This window comes from Lissotriton helveticus, chromosome 2_1 (assembly GCF_964261635.1).
Source record: "Lissotriton helveticus chromosome 2_1, aLisHel1.1, whole genome shotgun sequence".
NCBI lineage: Eukaryota > Metazoa > Chordata > Amphibia > Caudata > Salamandridae > Lissotriton > Lissotriton helveticus.
In genome coordinates, this window is record NC_136059.1 from 1,686,530,880 (window position 1) to 1,686,550,065 (window position 19,186).

Below are 19,186 nucleotides of genomic sequence, written 5' to 3' on the forward strand. Positions count from 1 at the left end.
CTTTGATTATCGCTCTGCCTTTGATAACGTCAACAGAGGGAAATTGTGACAATAGTTGAGGAAGTGGAGCATTCCCCGAGCCCTCCTAAGGCAGCTGGTCCTACTTCATACGGACACCTGGGTAAAAGTCAAGCTGGGGCTGGGGCGCGCCTCTCCAGGCAAATGCACACCACCAAAGGGTTAAAACAGGGGTGCGTGCGTCCTTGCCCCCACTATGTTCAACCCCTTCGTGGCTGACCTGACGAGACTGAATAACTGCAATTCAAACCTTCAAAACTGGGCCATATGGTCCTCAAGTCTTCTATATGCAGACAATTTAGTGCTACTAAGTTGCACACCAGTTGGATTATAGCATTTATGTGATGCAACCCAAGAGTACTCCCTGGAAAACGTCTTGCAAATGTACCTGGACATAACCAAAGTCATGGCAGTAAACTGCACGAAATGGTGAAAACAAAAGTGGCGTTTGGGCAGACATCGGTTGGAAACTATGGTGGAATATAAATACTTAGGAGTCATCAGAGACAATAAGGGATCCTTTAAGCCTCAGAAAGAAGCTGTGCGACGAAAAGGTATCACCATAGCATTGGCACTGAGATCTTTGAAGAAAGTGGCAGGTCTCACCTCAACTCCTTTACTCCAGGTACTCCTACTGAAACTCCTGCCAATATTAAAATATGGGAGTGAGCCACTGTGACGGAGAGACTCAACCACCCTAGACAGCTTCATCACTGGGTTATTTAGGGCGGACCTCATCCTCCCAAAGTATTCCTCCCCTGGGCAAATAAGATTCAAATTTGGCCTTCAAAGACAATCCCTGGTCAGAAAACACGGGGGATGTGTACATCAAATGCTGACATAAGATCAGGGGCGCGGAACAGAACTCATTAAACTATCAGCTCTGGGTGGAGGTATCTTCACAACTCTAAAGTTCAACTAAGACTACTGGCACTATGGGAAATCCCAGCAACTCATGCCTGCTCATCACTCAACCCATTAAACAACAATAATTCAACAATTCATCACTAAAACCATTAAAACAACCTCATTAATAGATAAGACCGCACTGGTGGCCAAATCACACAGCTGGCTTGTACTGAACACCTATGCCACAGCAAGGCCGCAACCATATTATGGCATTAGTTTCAACCTGACAGTAAAGGAGACCTATTTGAAATACCTTCTGGGCATGCTACCTATACTCCCACATTTACTTCCTTGGAAGTGGAACACAAAGTTCTCCTGCAGCTTATGTGGGACCCGTTGCAAAGACCTTCTGCATATAATATGCATTTACGGAAAACTCTTGGAGGAGCATCGATCAATGCGCTGTCTCCTCCGCAATCAAAGAGGCATCCGAACCTGCAGACAGGTGATATTGATTCTGTCTAGTTTTAGTTTTATTTTTGTTTTTAGGTATATGATATATAATGTGAAGTAGGTCTAGTGTCTGTTCGCCAGTCTTTGTGGATGACAAAGGCAAGCACTATGTGTTTTTAAAATACCCCTCACACACTATGATTCCCATAGTGTCATGCTTCATCATTGGGGTCTTCCCGTCCCTCTACGGGGCGGGGCGTGCTACGACCTGCAAACTACTCGGGAGCACTTTTTATTTTGAAGGTAGGCTATGTGTGGTGTGACAAATGTGTAAGTGGTAGGGGGTGTAGGGATTTAAGTGCAAAAATATATAAAAATTAAAAATTTCCCTGCTAGTAGAAAAAATAATTTATTCGTTTCTCTAACTGGAAATATTAAAAAAAAGGGTTGTGGTAGGGCTATATATTACGCCCTACTTGGTCGACCTGTTTTGTTAGCAGTCCCCCACTGCTAAACTCATCAGGAGCTCTGTTAATCCCTACTGTACTCAATAAGCTCACCAATATATATTATGCCTACTTTCCTAAAATAGACTAGCAAAAATAGGCTAGTCTATTTGAATCAAGGCTTGAGTTTGGCCTTTGAGGAAAAATGGTGACCTAATATGGTCTATTGTTCACAAAATATTGTGCCCCATGAGCTCAGCATCAGAGGTATATCCTTACGGTCATTTACCACTGACAAAATCTCTCCATTCCACCTCTGTGCTGCTGGTATTCCACGGAGCAGCGCAGAGGCTTTATAGGTTTGGGAAGATGAGGGCTTGCGCAGCTCCTGGAATCAGGCGTTCTTGGCAAGTGTTCTTGTCTCCTCTGACGAAAGCAGAGGCAGTGTCCTCGAGGTCAGGGGAGAAGGAGATCCACTCTCATCCGAGGGAAGGCCCGGACCTCGGTGTGTAAGAGGAGCAGGAGGGGGCTGGAAGGGCTGGAGGGCCGAGGAGGGTGGTAGTGGGACTGGCAAACGTGTGGGAACCAAATCCTCCTCCCCCTGAAGCCACCCCGATAGGGGGCAAGAAACACAAACTGTGGCAGGACAGTAGGCCACGATGAGAACTGCCCATGACTTTTCAGAGTCAGGTTAGCAAACATTGCCAATGGCGTGAGCCGTGAACAAATGAAACTAGAGCTCAGTGAAAGATAAAAGTCGAGCGGGCACTTGGGACTCTGCGTGAGTCTTTTTTTCTTCTTTTTAATAGCAGGGCAGAAAAATCCTCTGAAGTTAGCTTGTGTGGTACCAGGCGCCACGTTTGACAAGTACCGGTGTTAGGGCAGTGCCCCTCCAGGCGTGTAAAGTACAGTGTTATTGGGGAGTAAAATGCAAGATCAGAAAGGCGCGGAGGTAGCCCCACATTTGTTTATGGCACTGAAATCAAGCGAGGTCGCTAAAGTGAAAGCGACCGTGCTGGGTTAATGAGTAACATGATCCAGGAATGCAGCTGGCACCCAGGGCACTGCTGCTCACTCCAGAGACCCAAAGGCCATGGAAGTGAACGTGTAGAGAAAAGGCGGGACATGCATCCGCCTTTGGCCATTTGGGTGCTTTCATTTTTGAAAGCCACACGCAACGGCCAATAGAAGGTGACAACCACACGCATGAGCTTTAAGAAAGTCTGGAATGATTCCAAAAGGCTCTCCTACTGCAGCGCATGCGCGCTGCGCTAGGCTCGACCTTAAAAATGAGACAACGCAAAAGGGCAAACTGCAGTAACTAAACATAAAACCTGCAACGAGAAGAACTGAAGCCAACCTGACAAGGGTAAAAAGGACGTTCGGACCATGCAGAACCCAGGTATTTGAAATAGCACTTTAACCTAGAAAACGGCATAAAAGTATGCCACATTGACCAGAGTCTTTGGATCAGGTTAATGTAATAGGCACTTTATGATAGTAAGTTTTTAGCGCAAAATAGTCTTGCAAGCTTTGCACAGTTGGGTGAAATAGGTATTTTATTGCTGCTAACAAATCAAGGATTTGCTTGGAACTCTTGGCATAACCACATCTGGACGTAATCAGTACCCAATGGAGAACTCTTTGCACATGAACTGATTTCCTCAGTGAAACTTTTATATGGCTCAATAAGTAAACAGTTGGATGGTTTCTTGTAACATAGTTTTATTTTGATCTTTTTAGCTACAATTGTGATGTTTTAATTAACTACAATAAAACTATAAAACTATCCTAAAGCTACGGGGATGCTTTAAACAGACTTTTAGCTGCTAACGCCCTTTCGTTTGTACAGGATTTCATAAATACAGATCACAACCAAATTACAACATGTCTGAGCTGGTACAAGCTTGGTGATGGACTATGTTCTAATTTCAAAGATTTTTGGGCAGTTATTCGTGGCTTTAATATACTGTCATGCTGTATAAGTGACCATAATCCCATAGTATTTATTATTAAACTAGGAATTGGCAAAAAGTCCAATGGTGACATGAAACAACCAGGGGCGGTGGGTGACATTTGAAAGTGGTGGGGCGCAAAGTGATTTGTATACAGCACCCTAGGGGGGTTCAGGGGGGTTACCCCCCCCCCCAGAAAATTTTGAAAAAAAAGAAGAAAAATCGTGCATTTTCAAGCAAATTTGAGAAAGCAGGAAGGTTAATAAAGCAATTGTGAAAGTGCAGTTATTACATTAATAGATGGCATAACATAGGTAGCTGCTTATTCAGTATAACCACAGAGCTTCATACAAGGGGATATGGGCGCAGCTTCAGAGGACTTTAAGGGCATGACCACTCCTCTCAGGCCCACATCCTTCCACAAACAAACAAGGCAGGGAGGAAAATTGAGAGGGACCGCGGGAACAGCAGTGTGGGGAGCCTGCCTTTATATGATCTGTACCAGTCCAAACATCATGTTCAAAATCAAACTCGAAGATTAAGGCAGGGCCCCTCCGCGGCCTCCCCCCTCCTTCACTCGGACTCTGCTCCGTCCGCCCTCCTATGCTGGCCTGCCCTGCCCATGCCCACAAGCTACCTGCACCTGCTCATTAGACCTTAATGCACTTTTAACAAAATATTAATTAGCCTCATCGGTGTCATAATGAAGACTAGACTAAAAGCCGAATGTACAAGGTGCTGTTGAGTTTGTATGCCCTCTTGAACATAGTTTACCTACAGGCGTTTGTCATGTACTCACACTACATGCACTAGGATGTTGATGTTGGCCAACATACACAGACCCGTTTCAAATGGAACGCATGAATGAATTTGCTCAGCATGGTCTTCAACAGGACACATTCCAGTCTGTACTGACACAATATAATAGGAATGGTCAGTTCATCATTTCTTCAGTCTCACACCTGAAAAGGAGGGTGCAGGGAATGGCCCCGGCAGACAGTGCTCATGGAGCTGTATTTTTTTGCTTTTTTTTTTTTAACAGTTTCATATAGCGCGAACTTGACCCGAATTGGGTATCAGAGTGCTTTACATAGCACCAGTTACATTACACATTCATTTTATTTGTTAGGCACAGGGAGATTAAGTGATTTGTCTAAAATCACAGGATGTTCAACTCGTTGTCGAGACTCGAACCGAGTTCCGCAGATTCGAGGGCCACCACCCTAGCCGTTAGGCCAACTCCTCTCCCCTTGCAACTTACACAACAGCCGGTGACTTCTGCCAATCAGGTCCGGTCACCAATGTCATTAAACATAGATGATTTGGGCGGTCACCAATGTCATTAAACATAGATGATTTGGGCATGACGCAGTAACGCCGCACAATTATGCATGACGAATGAAAAATTCAGGTGCTCGGTATATTCTGGAAAGGGCGGGGCATTATCCAGCATCGTGTCCTCCCGTTAGCCAGCTTAACGCTATTACTTTTGTAATTACATCTATATAGCACGGGAGGTGAAGACCGCTCCTGGGCAGCCGAAGGGAAGCGGAGCCGCAGATCCCAGCAGCTGCCTCACACTCTGGTCGCCACCTACATGCGCGAGCGATGCCTAAGCAGACAATGTGCAGATGTGCACTCACCTCGCTCAGCCCAGTTTCAAGTGAGTCACTCGTGATTCAGTACTACGTGAAAACACTGCTTCCCCCACCAGCCTGCAAGCGGGTTACTCGGTGAGGGGCTGGTATCAGCCACGACCGGGAGGTGGGGGAGGCCACCGTGCATGAAACAGACACGAAGAGGCCTCTGGGGTCTGTGAGATGCCTTGTCTTCATGCCACAAACAAGGCAGGGCGACCTAGCGCGTCGGTGAGTGGGCTGATGTGATTTCACCCACTGCCGCAGCTCACACGGTGCATCACATACTGGTGAGGTCAGCGTGCAATAAGGTGAAGGAAATGTCGGCTCGTTAATTAGTGACCGCGGAACAGGAATCCCGAATCCTAATCTATAACCGCAGTCCCCCTCTATTATTAAACGTGTGGGATCCCGGGCAAATCACTTTAGAACTCAGTTTCTCTGTGTCAATCGATGTAAACAATCATCCGGATACAAACAATGCCCATGCGGTGCACAAGAAGACCTCGAGCTGTTACTTGTTAGTGCCGCGCACCCATACAGGGAAGTGTTTTTCTTCGCATTCTGGCGCTCGTGGAGTTGTTTTCCTCACAGCACAAACGAAAACCACAAGTTCCTGAGAACAAAGAAGAAACATGACTGGACACGCTGCTCACACACGACCTGCGTTGGCAACTTAAGACGTTGAGTTCTGTCTACGGTGCGGTTTTATTTCTCCAGATGTAGGTAAAGTCTTCAAATTGTATATACTCTTAAGTAGAAAATCTGCCTTCTGGCCACTTTTTGCTCGAGGTGGTTTGGGAACTGATGCCAAATTACAGCATAACTCCACATCATGGAACAGGTTTTCAGTGTTGATTTCCTGTTGTTGTTGAGATCATTTTAATCAGGTGCGTGTTTGCTTTAAGGCAAGCAAACAATGACTACAACTCCCAGAAGACATTAGGTTGACAAGCGAAAGATCAGGACTGGAAAATATGTGCTCTGCCAAGTGTGACAAAGTCTGAACCCGAAAATACATTTTATTTTAAAGAGAAATTAAATATAGAGCTTACCTGCCCCAGGGAGCTAGCTGGGTGCCTTTTCCGGGCTGGGCCAAGACGAAGGGTGGCGTGTTAAGCTTCCTGGGGTGCTCTCTGGGGTATCCTTGCGCCAGGCTGGTCTGGCCTGTGCGACGAGGTCACTCACTTCCCCTGTGCGACGAGGTCCTCAGTTCCCCGAAAACTCTCGTAGTTTCTCATCTCTTAACGCACGCATCCCGGTGAAATGGCCAATCACTGCATGGCTTCACTGTGTGAAGCCATGCAGTGATTCAGTGATTGGCCATTAAGTTGTGGCTGAGGCAGTGTGTGCCACCCCCACGCGCGGCATCCAATGATGGATGCTGCGCGGTGGACCAGCCAATCAGCGCCAGGATTGGCTAGGGGGGCACATTTGCTGCTCGCCCTGTCGCCCCTTGTAAACCTGGGCTACGGCAGGCTACGAAGTACCCCTGGGTCCCGCTGGGGAACTCACAGTGCGCATGCTTGGGAAAGTTGGATCCCAATTTGCACTTGAGCACTACGGTCTGTCTGCTGCAGCCTGAGTGTACTGTCACTCAAGCTGCAGCAGGCCACCCCCCCCTGCACATTCCGAAATCTCCGGGTGTGTCCCGGCGGCTGACTTTAATGTACACACTTGTACAGACTACAGAGGACACAGAGTAATTTTAATGTTAGGAAAAGGATTGCGGCCGCGATGCGGGTCCATGTGGCTGGTGGGGCTGCGCCCCTACGCCCCAATGGACGCACCGCGGCTGGAAACAACACAAGGAAGCATTTAAGAAAAATATGGGCTTAACTATCAAATGGAAGAATATTGATCAGGATAAATTCCTAGAAGAACTCCTTGTAAATAACCGTACCCAAACAGCTGACCTTGCAGGATAAAGCAAATCCCGTGTACATTGGAGGCCTATTCGTCTAGAACTGGTTATTTAGCTGAAAAGTCAACAAATAATAGCATACAATCCAGTTAAAGCCTCAGTGGTTTGACAAAACATGTGCGCACGTCCACACACTCCTTAAAGATGGCCAGAAGGTTATTTGAGGTAGCAATTGCTGCTAGAAAGAAGGAAATGAAAGAAAAGGAGTGGGAAGACCTAAAAATAGCAAGCAATGTGAAAGATCCAAGAGCGTTTTGGCAGGTTATTAATTCCCCCCCACTTGCTAGGAGATGATATCCCCAAAGTAGAAACCCTCATATCAGTTAGAAATTGTGTGGAATAGTTCTAGGAAATCTTGAGGTGGGAAGGGCTGAAATCCTTATGCGTCAGGATCTGGTCTTGATGGTATCCTTTAGTAAGACGAAGAGGTCTTGGATGTCACCAGGCCATGTTTCATTTAATAAAGCTCCGGGACCAGATCGGATTACATCCAATATATACAAATTGCACCCACAATTTTTAGTGGCCTCTAATCACAAATGTTTTAAGATCTGCTATAATTGGTCTCCTATTCAAGACCCAGCAGGAGGCAATTATAGTCCCTATTTCCAAGAAAAGGAGCAACTGCATTGCTTACCGCCCAGCTTGCCTGCAGGATAGCTCGGACAAAACTCCAGGTAGTTATATTGGCCAAACTAGAAAATTGGGTAGTGGAAACACAATGTATTTCGGATGTTGATGTTTGAGTTTTGTCCCGGCTTTGGGACATTAGTGCAGACCTTGAACCTAACACTCACTGGACAAAAATACACAAAGACAAAAAAAAGGGTGCAGCCATCTTGCGTTCATGGACCTCACCTGTGCATTTGACACAGTAATAGGTCAAAGTTATGGGCCACTTTGGAACATTTAGGGGTTGATACACCAATCCTAATGTTTCTTCGTAGTCTTCACTCCCATACCTCAGCAAAGGTCAGATTCAGCAAAGACGGGGATCTCACAGAGGAATTTCCATCAGTAATTGGGGTAAGGCAAGGCTGTGTCCTTTTTCTCCTATATATTAATGGCCTTGAGGACTATCTATGCAGTACAGGGGAATGATATACCTAAAATTGGAATTCATCAGGTCCCCGTACTACTATATACCAATGACGCAGTCCTCCTAGCCAGAACAGCCAATGGACTTCAATCTCTGCTGGATGCTTCTAACATCTTTGACTTATCTGTGCTTAAGGACAAACATAACAACATCCTTTATAATGAAGTGTGACTTGAAACTAACTAAAACAAGGAAAATTGTCCTTTGTGGCTCAGATTATAAAAGTCCCCAATTTTACGTATTTAGGTGTGCCACAGGACGTTAGTTTGAACTGGAAATTCCTCTTGAATATTTTTTTTTTATAATCAAATGTATTGGTTTTAGAACATAAAAGCAAATCAGCAAAAACATGGAGGACAATATTTCTGTTATATCTTTAAAAACCTTGCATACCACAGTTCCACACCCCTTGAGATCCACATCAGCAAAATGGTTTAGCAAATCACTCAAAAGCTTCCACAGTTCCCAGCCATTTACCCCACACCCTACGATATTTCTTAGGGCATCCTGGTGCCATGTACAGTGCTTTTTCTTGGGTCTCACACCAATCCAATCCCCTAAGCCACTTCCCCAAGGCTGGCGGATCGGGACATTTCCATGCCGCCGCTATGTCGCGCTTGGCTACAGTCATGGCTGTGTTGAAAAATATCTTGTCGTTTCTGGACCCATCCAGCCCATCCGTGATCGCTAATAGAGAGTGTTGTGGGTCATGGGGAACCACCCATCCTAGGACCTCTGTAAGCTCTTCCTCAAAGCCCCCCCCCCCATCTCTCCATTTTGGGACAGGACCATACCACATGAAAAAAGTCTGCCGGGGTCTGACCACACCTTGCGCATGACGCGTCCAGGCGTAAGCCCGCCCGATGGAGGCACAGTGGAGTGAGGTAGGCAGCATGTAGGTAGTATAGTTGGATTAGCCTAAGTTTGGCAGAGGCTTTGATTGTCTTGGGTGCCATGAGGGCATGGCACCAGTCCACTTCGTCCAGGGGGCCCACCTACTCTACCCATTGATCCTTCAACTTGTCCAGTGAGGTGGGAGTGTTATTGACTAAGGTGCGATATATGCCGGAGATGCCCCCCTACCCAGATCCCTAACCAAGTCTGAGCCTCAGTAGGGCTGTATTCCGGGAGCCTAGTGTTGGCAGTGATGTGTGCCTGGAGTTCCTCTTGAACATTATATATTTTTTTTGTTTTTTTGTTTTTTCTGGGAAATATTTTTTTTATTGCAGAAACATACAGTGCATAATCATTCTTATCAACATTCCTGCTTTGACATTGACAAGATATAGGTTGATAAGTAAAACATTACACAGCCAGCAGACCCGTATCCCGGAGGATGGGCGGCGCTATCCGTAAAAGCAATATAGCCATAGTAACAATGGACAAGTGCAACAATTCAGCAGGAAGTCCTTGCATCTGCGTTTCTGTTTTAACCCCCCCCTTCCCACCCAGTCCCCAACATATAAACTGTTATAACCTCAGGAGGCAACATCATATTGTCAGTCCAATCTTTAAGAGTGTTTGTAGCATTTTTCCCACAAGGCAGTATCCAGAACATGCATGCCATCATCAATTAGTGACCCCATGTCCCCGACCGCGTATCCCGCCCTCTCCCATCCAAGTGTACACCATTATTTCCACATTCTAATTGTTCAGCTGTTACAGCTCTCCCTGTGCTTCCCATCTACCGTCTCGGGTCCCTCCGCTTCCCTCACGTCTACTGGCCCGCTCATGATTCTTTCGGACCCTTCAGAGACCTCCGTCTAGGCCATAATAACGTCTCCATTTACCCCATACTTTGCGGAATTTCCTCAGGCAGCCTCTTGCTTTATACGTAACTCTTTCTGCCGCCATGTAGACATCTAATCCCTTCCTCCATTCCCTTATCTGAGGCGTGTCAGCCGCTCCCCACTTCTTAGCTACATCTCTTTTGGCCACCACCAAGGCCAGGACCAGAAATATTAGCTGTGGGCGGGGCAGATCTAGGTCATTGGTCATTCCCAGTAGGATCAGCTTAGGTTCCAGCGGAATGTCTATCTCCAGTATTTTACTCAATTCAGCAGAAATCTTGCTCCAGTATGCCTGTATGTGTGTGCACGACCATAGTATGTGCAGGAAAGTCCCCTCTTGAACATTATGGTCTACAATTACAAATGTACTTTGACTCTGTGTTTAGGTTTTGTAAAAAGCTGGGGCATAAACCTACAAAAGGATTACTGTGCACTTTCACAAGTGAGTGTCTATCACCTCAATTGGTGCTGGTATGTGGATTTATTCCAACAATAATTGCCTCCAAATTATAGAAAACAAATTCTTGAGAAGGCTTCTTTCAGTCCCACAGTCAACCCGTACAAAAGTTTGTCACGAAGAATTTGGTGTAGGATTCATAGAAGATCATATCTGATTGCAGACTCTTTTACTTTTGTTGAGAGTTTAACAATCCAGAATCTCATTTTTGCAGATTAATGATGGCCGAATGTTTAACTACAGATAGGGCTATAGATATACCATGGTTTCCAATTTATTAGAGATGCCCTGATACCTTAAGGTATCCCAGAATATTTTTTCAATGCAGATAATCGCTGTCGGAGCTGTATCCAGGGTGAAAGATCTATCTCGAACATAACACAATCCATATGGCAAATAAGGTAGTTTGGGTGGCAGAAGATTCCTCATATACCAAATTGCAGCCTGCGCTGTATCTCCAAGTAATTTCATTTGGGTGGCATACATTTCTGCTGACCAGATTACGCTTAAATACTATACACTTTCTGGCAGCATTTCCTATAAAGGGCACTTGGTTCCCATCAGTGCCCCCTTGCCCCAGTGATAAACTTACACCCCAAAGCACTAAACACTTTATACTTTTCTGCACTTTATATACTGCGCAAAGGAGACACTTTCACTGCCCAGTCTTCAAACTGTTGAAAATTAGAACCCATGAACTAAGCTTTGCTTTTCTGTGTAGCTTGGAAAGTAAAGGTTTTCAAAGGAGTGCTGAATTTTGAGTTCCCTTCGAATTTGCAGCAATTACTGAACATCCATATGTTCCTAATATTGTGTAATGCACTGTATTATGTGAATCGTATGAAACGTATTAAGTGCATAAAGTAAAGTATTATGTAAACCACAGGCAACCTGTTTTAATGTACTTTTGTATAAATCTGCTTACATGTATTTATTAATCATCATTATTTCCAAACATCAATTTAATAATAGTATATTCTGTCCCAGGGCCTTATAAACGTTCCTTCTAGCTAAGATTCCTTAGGTGGCATAACTGACCCTTTTTAGCCCAATTTTAGGACTTTTCTCAGGATTTTGCTGTTTTATGGCTTGTGTCTTAGCAGGAAGATTCTTTAGTGTCCAGGGATGGTTTTTAGGTCCAGCCTATCAGCACGCATGCGCTGCTCTGCGAGGCTTCTTGTCTCTACACTGTGTGGGTCTGACTCCTCTCACACATTGGATTGGCCTTTACGTGTCTTTCTGTAATGAAAGCATCCAAATGGCTAAAGGTAGGTGCATGTCCCAACTCTTTTGAAATGTTCACTCCCACAGCGTTTTGCCTCGGGAGCGAGCAGCAGAACGCAGGGCGGCAGCTGCAGTGCCTCCTTGTTTCCACATCCAGGCATTCCCCTGCCACGTAAGGGCGCAGCTCCACGGCCACGGCTTGAGGTATGCATTTAGCAACCTTGCCCATTGCATGTTCTCTGAGGCAGGGAATGTGGTGTGGTATATCTAGGAGAGAGCGCGTGAAACATCACACTGGTGCGCATCTCCTGTTGTGTACGTTGCTTGAAATAGTGACCTGGGGTTGTCCGTACCAGACACTTCTGTATTTATTTTCATAGTTTAAAACTTGATTCTGCTCGCGTTCACGAGGAAGTGTCGTTGTTTAGGGATCTTGGTGTGCGACATCACTGGGTACTGCGCACAACAGAAAGGGGACTTTTTTTCTCAAACCTAACTTGCAGTGTTGGCAGCTTCTTACGAGGGTCATAACTGATTCCCGGGGGTGAGTAGCACCTCTATTTGACCATCTATACAACTCAGTTTTGTTTCTAGAAACTAACTACGAGTCGTGAATGAATGATTCATACACCACAAACTCTTCAGTGTTTTTTGGTGTGGAAGCATTCTGTGTCGGCTCGCCTTTTGAGTTGTCTGCATGTTGCTCAATAGCAGCATTCTTCTACTGAGCCCAAGGCTCAGAACCTGGGTGAAATGAGGTTCGAGTCTGACGGAAGCCTCAAACATCCTGCGATTCTGGGCAAATCACGTAATCTCTCTGTACCTAAAAATGAATGTGTCCGCTCAAGCAATTGGTGCTCATGTAAGACGCTCTGATACCTTGTGTATTTTTACCTAAGTATTTGGACTAACTTGTAACAAATAGCACGGCGGCTTGTGCCAGAGGAAAGAAAACCACGAAAAGTGACTGACGGCTGTGTCTTCATGCCAAGTGTAGTGTTTTTGTTTTTTGCCAAGTGGGTTTGTGTTAGTTTGGGCCAAAGTAGTCTGCGGGCTTCTGTAGTGATTGGCTCAGAATTAAAGGGTCCGTGGCTGAAGTACTAAACCCCAGGTCTTAAGCCAGTCCCAAGTTTGGCCCCCCACAATGGCCCAATTACTCCTTCACATGTCCTGGGCTCTCTTGGCTCCACACTACCACCCTCTTTCCTCTGTGCTTGTTTATTTAAATCACATCACCAGAACCCAAGCCTGCAAATGTTACAACAGCACTACACCCACAGCGAGCACCAGACACCTCAGCAAGGACTGCAGCTTTATGTTATTAAGGAGACTTCGATGCTCACAGATCCCTCGGTGTTAGACCCTGGTACTAAAAAAAACTAGCATTTGCTATGCAATAGGTCTCGCATTTGGGAGAGTTTGAGCTATTGGCATTGTAAATGACAGTGCCTTTTATTTATGTTTTGAAAACCTGCAACCGGTGCCTAAACACACATATTTTAAGGTGTTTATGGGATCAGTCCTTCACCTCAGGTAGGCCATTCTTGATGTAGACTTCCATTGCTGCTTGCAGCCATCTGCTCAGAGTCGGAGGAATGCTTTTGTCAAGGGGTTTGTGCCATTACCAATCCATGGAGGAAACCAGACTTTTGTTTGCCAGTTTGTGTTGAATTTCCTCAGTTATATTTTATATTTAGCTAGGTCATCTTGGTAGAGGGGCATCATAGCCGTGTTTATCTGTGCTTGATCTTTATATCTGAAACATATTTATGTCCCACCGATATTCACCAACATAAGTTTATTGGTAGAGGATGCATTAGTTTTATACAAAAATAAATGTCTGGAAGGAACAGCGTTTTTCCCTTTAAGGACCAGTATTAGATCTGTTTTACAAGTCTATGCAAAATGCAATGATATCAGTGTCTCGTCTCAGTGATACAAGTTTGTGGTTTATTGTAAGTTTGGACTATATTTGGCGAGTTCTAGTGTGAGCAATGTTAGTCTTTCGATTGTTGTAACGTTGCTATGATATGGTTATGTACTTGACTTTTATATGTTTTCTGTTTTTGTAGAGAGCCCAGGCTGCCTTGCATGCATTGGGAACCGTTCCGCCTGGAGGCCTGGCACTTGCTGGTGGCCCAGCTAGTGAAGGACTATTGCTGCCTGGTCAAAGTCCTGTAATTCGGATCATCGTTGAAAATCTCTTCTATCCAGTCACTCTCGAAGTACTTCATCAGGTGAGGACATCGGTGTTGACTGCTTTTTGTTCAGGGTACTTCACAGCTCCTTTGCCTTCGGAAATTAATAGAAGTGTCTGTTCTAGCCAAGAGACAATGCCTTAAAAGCCTGCTGTGAGTGTTCTCGTAAGGAAGGAACATCTTCTCCATTGGAGAGTGCCAAGTGCATTTTTATTTATTTTCTTATTTTAACCATCTTGGTCTATTTTAATCCATGCATTTTTTTACTGAGTTCCAGTGTATCACTTTTGGATGCTGGTGCCCTCTCTTTTGAAGTTAATAGCGGGAAACCTTTTGATTTCCAAGAAGTACTTCTGTTCAAGTTTAATTAAACACTTCTGTTAACCCCTTTAGTGCTGCCGTCGGCCGTTGCGAGCACTACCTCCGTAGTGCTGCACACGTCCAACGGCCGACGTGGCCCCACCTGTTTCTTAGAACGTTCAGCACTGGCGCTGAACGTTCGACGCACGAAACTGGTTAATGGTCGGGAGAAGGAGCCTCCTCAATGCTTTATTTTGTAAATGAAGCTAAGTCTTCAGCTGTCTCGAATTACTTACACTCTTTTTAGGAGATGGAGCTGTCTCCCAAGAAAATAGAACTGCATGCTTGATTCATTATTGACAATTTTACGAAAGACCATTAGATATAAGCACTGTCAATATGAAGTGTAAATTTCTTCCAGAAACTTGGATCTAGCGAGTGAAAACTATTTTTTTGTGTTGTCCCACAGACGTGGGTCTTAATTTGCAATTTGATTAGGCTTCTGGCAAGTCGCAGATCTACACTAATGATATGCTTCCTCCTACTCTTTTGAATTAGAGGTATTTTGGGGTCTCATGGGCTGCTTTTCATATCTGCTCTCAAGTGCAGTTTGAATGATGTTAAGTGATGCTTTGTCAAGATCTTGGGTCAAGTGCAGATTAATGGCAAGAATACTTTTAATCTCAGGCAGTTGTGGAGGAGGTAGACTGCATGTTATTAGGCAGCGTCTATTAATTAGCTTTATTAATTACCATGATAAAAACCATGATAGTATGCATACAGACTGTAGCGGTATGCTTGGTGAATTTGCTGTTGTCTGTTCTGCTTAGATTCGCCTTCAAACTTAAACATTCAGGTTAACTTGTCATTTTTCATAGCTACAAAAAAGCAACACTGATGGTCACTAGATGCTCTAATTAATGTAAATAACTAATCTCTGTGAACAACTGCAGTAATTGAAAAAATTTAGCGACTCCCCCCCAAAAACTAATAGTAACTTTAAAAAGGCACTGTAAGTGCCTTTGGCTTCGTAGGAAAATGCACAAGAACTTCTCTGGCCAGTGCTATGCAAATAACGCCCCTCCCACCCTTTCGCACCTGCATCTCCCCACTTTGATATTTTTTTCTAAGTGAGGTGCTTTAGTCTGCGATTTAGGACTCAATCTTTCTTCAAAAGATATGTTTGCTCAGCAGGCCTATTTTGATTTGTATAAATATAATTGCCTGAACCCAAAATAACTTCCAGGATTCTCACCACCTCAGTCACCCTAGCTCGCCACCAGCCCTGCCACTTTCAACCCATACTCTACCACCAATAACACTTCAACAGCACATTTCCCATAAAAAGCCACACCTACTACTAGCCAATAAACAGTCCTATTAAATCCAACCACAGCAAAATGTATTTTCTGAATGAGTCATAAAGTATAACAAATCTGACCATGTCTTCCAACACTGTCTAAGTCACACCAGCACCCCCTGGAGGCTCACCCTCCTTAGCATCGTATTCATCCTCTCAAAAAAGAAAGATGATTGCACCATTCACACCAGTCGGAACTCTGTTCCAATTATTTAGCTCCATAACACAGACAGAAAACATTGTGACAAATGCTTCTAGGCCAAATACAATTAGGTCTTCTTTCTACAGATTTCCTTAGGCCCCAATATCTTCTAACATTCAACTCTGTACATGCCACTAGCTTAAAATCTCTCACCACCAAAAGTCTAATTTAGACCCTTCACCAACTATTCACGCACTACTCTGTGTCTGCTAATGTCCAGCAGGAATGGTATACAACACTGCAAAACTGCTAGTCTGGTATCCAAACAAGCTCTCTATGTCCTGTGCTCTCTAAAATAGAACCACACCTTATGGAAATTTGTGGCTAGTGCCTACACCTAACTGTGTGCCATAATTTCTACACCAGTGGTACCTCCTCTCCTTCACTTTGCGCTTACTGTCTCACCTAATGCCGCCCTTCACTTTGGATGCTCCACCTCACCCCCAACTTCTCAATGTTAACAGTTTAATGCCTAGATCTTCCCCATGGCCAGTAGCATTCTGTCTCCGTGTTTGCCTGCTCCTTGGTGAATCTCTGTTCTCATGGAACCCTCCAGAGTCCTTTTGTGTTCTTGTGATCTGTGATGTTGGACAACCAGCCCACCACCTCTTACCATTTTCTCTGGGATCAGTACTTCACAGCGACCCAGGGTAGGACTGACCATTAAGTCAATCTAGTGGTTGTCAGTCATTTCGCATGCTTTGCGGTTTAGGAGCCACAGCAACTCCCACTTCTGGGTTAGGACCTCTTCACTGTAGATTATAAAACTCCCTTTATCAGCATCTCTAAAGGCTAAACAGATTTGTAAAGGCTTGTAAAGGCCCTTTTAGCAGGATACCTCTGCTGCAGCTCTCCCTTCTCATTTAGCTTGTGAATAAACACTGTTCAATCTCAGACTCTTTTGCACAACTCTGTGTTCAGTGTGCAGGGCTGCTCGTGGAACATGCCTCTTGGACAATTGAAGACCGTCCTCTCCCTAACCCCCTAAACCCTTTTACTAACTGCAAGTAAGTTGGAGAATTCCCCTACTTTGCTACTGTTCTTGCCCTACTGCTCTCCAAGATCCCCTTCAGGACTGATCTTCTCCAAGGGTGAATCAATACCTATAGACCTCCTCGTCCTAGGGGCACTCCCAGTTCCCACTCCAGTTCTAGCACCCAGAGGACAAATGGTGCTTGGAATCCTGACTGAGTTGGCCACTGGACCACAGACCTCAAGAATTCAATTGAGATGAGAACTTTATTTGTCATGTTTTGTTCAATTTACATCTCCAGCACATTAAAGCAGGTAAGGTACAATCATACATCCTGGTCGCCCTGTACATATAAATCCTCTTATTTCCAGCACTCGGCCAACTACTGAACAGTAGCGAGGATAATGGGGGGCACTTGGCTGCCCCTCACCCTGGTAGAGTGTCCTATAAAACCTTACTGAACTGTATATGAACTCCCCCCGCCCCCCACACCCCCAACCCCTCCCACTCCTCCAAGAACCCTAGCCCCCCCCCCCCCCGCTGCCGGGTCTAAAAAAAGGGAATACAAATATTGGGTCTATGCCGTCTGCTCTCTATGGCGGGCCATTATGTGTCACCCCAGCCTGGGTCTGAGCCTCCCCCCGCCCCAAGGTGACCAATTCCGTACTATTTGCGTCAGCGGGGCATCCTGTCTCACCAACTCCTGAAACATTACCCCCCAAACCTGTAGGACCTCAGGTAGCTTCCCATCCCTTCATGTATGTCTCATGTGCTCTTCTTCTGCCAGTGCCCATTCCCTCAGATCTGCCCTCCACTTCTGCAGCGTCGGGCCCTGTGGGGACAACCAATGAATTGCAATACAACGTCGGGCTGTAACCAGGCCCAGCATTAGGAACCTTCTGCTCACCCTTCTTTTCTGGTCTCGGGGGATCAAGCCCAGGAGGCAGGGGCGCGAGTCCAAATCTATTACCCATCCCGACACCCTTGCCAGAGCTTCCAGAACTGACACCCAGTATGATTGAAGGGTGGGGCACGTCCCCACCATGTGCACAAAGTCTGCCATGGGACTGCGGCATCTCGGGCAATGGGAATCCCTGGTATTGTCAATAACCTGGAGACGTTTTGGGGAGAGGTAGGCCATGTGTATAATATTATATTGAATTTGTTTAAAGCGGTTGCTCACTGACACCTTCCGCACACTTTCGTGGATCTTTTCCCATTCACGGGGAGTGATCTGCGGACACGCCCGCTGCCATTTTTCCTCTATCGCCAAGGGCCGTAGCCGTTTATCCTCCCTCAGGGCCCTATAGAGGTGAGTCACGAACTTACGATCCCCCGCTAGTGCCAACATAGTGACTAAAATACGGGAGTGTGCCGGGGCCTCCGGAAACGTGGGCCACAGCTGTCGCCACTAGTTTGGCGTATTGAAGGAATTGTCATGGCCCAAGCTCGAAGGCGTTAACTGCCTCCTGGTAAGAAATACATTTATCGTTGGGATATAAATCAGCCAGCATAAGGCAGCCTCCCTCCATCCATTTATCCGTGGACATGACCGGGCAATCCGGGCAAAGGGTGGCAGCAGCCATAGATCCAGGTCAGGGGAGAACAGCTTGCTGCCGACGTGTCGTCTCTCCACTCCATCTCAGATCGCGGCCACCAATCGTATCAATGGGGGGGATGTGATCTCACGCCCCCCCCCCCCGCCACAGCAGCGCTCCCAGTTGCTCACTCCATTAAGTCCCTGCCAGCAAGGACCGCTCCCAGGAGGGGTCCGTATCCAACCATGCAATAGCATGTTGCAGTTGTGATGCGAAGTAATACAGCTCCAGATCGGGGACTTCCAATACCCCTGCGCCCCATCTACGCTTCAGGACTTCCAGACTCACCCTGCATCTCTTCCCGTTCCATAAGAGGAGGACAAGGAGGGATACCAATTCCCGGAAAACCCTGTGCGGTAGCTCATAGAAGGACCCCTGCATAGTATACAGGCAGCGCGGGAGGACCACCATCTTGAGGAGAGCGATTTTCCCCATCAAGGAGAGCTTAAGGGTGTTCCAGAAGGCGATATTTCCCCTCAAACCCTGGATTATCCGACCCATGTTATGTTGGAAGAAAGCATCGGAATTTCGACTAATCCAGATCCCTAGATAGGGGAGTGTGTCATTTACCCACGGGAGCCCCAACTCCGGACGCTGGACCCCCTCCCACTCAGATTGCTCTCCAATTGCATAGAGCTGGGATTTTGTCCTATTTACTGCGAGGCCAGAAGCAGCTGTAAGCTGCGATAATTCGGCCATCAAG

General features: G+C 45.8%; 1 protein-coding gene across 1 annotated transcript in view; it reads left to right on the forward strand.

Annotated features, from left to right (window-relative positions):
* Positions 1-19,186, forward strand: part of PTBP3 (polypyrimidine tract binding protein 3) — a 634,697-nt gene that overhangs the window by 339,998 nt on the left and 275,513 nt on the right. The window contains exon 5 of the mRNA XM_078676642.1: positions 13,925-14,089. Within this exon, the coding sequence (XP_078532768.1) occupies positions 13,925-14,089 (165 nt within the window). The remainder of the gene's footprint in view (positions 1-13,924; positions 14,090-19,186) is intronic.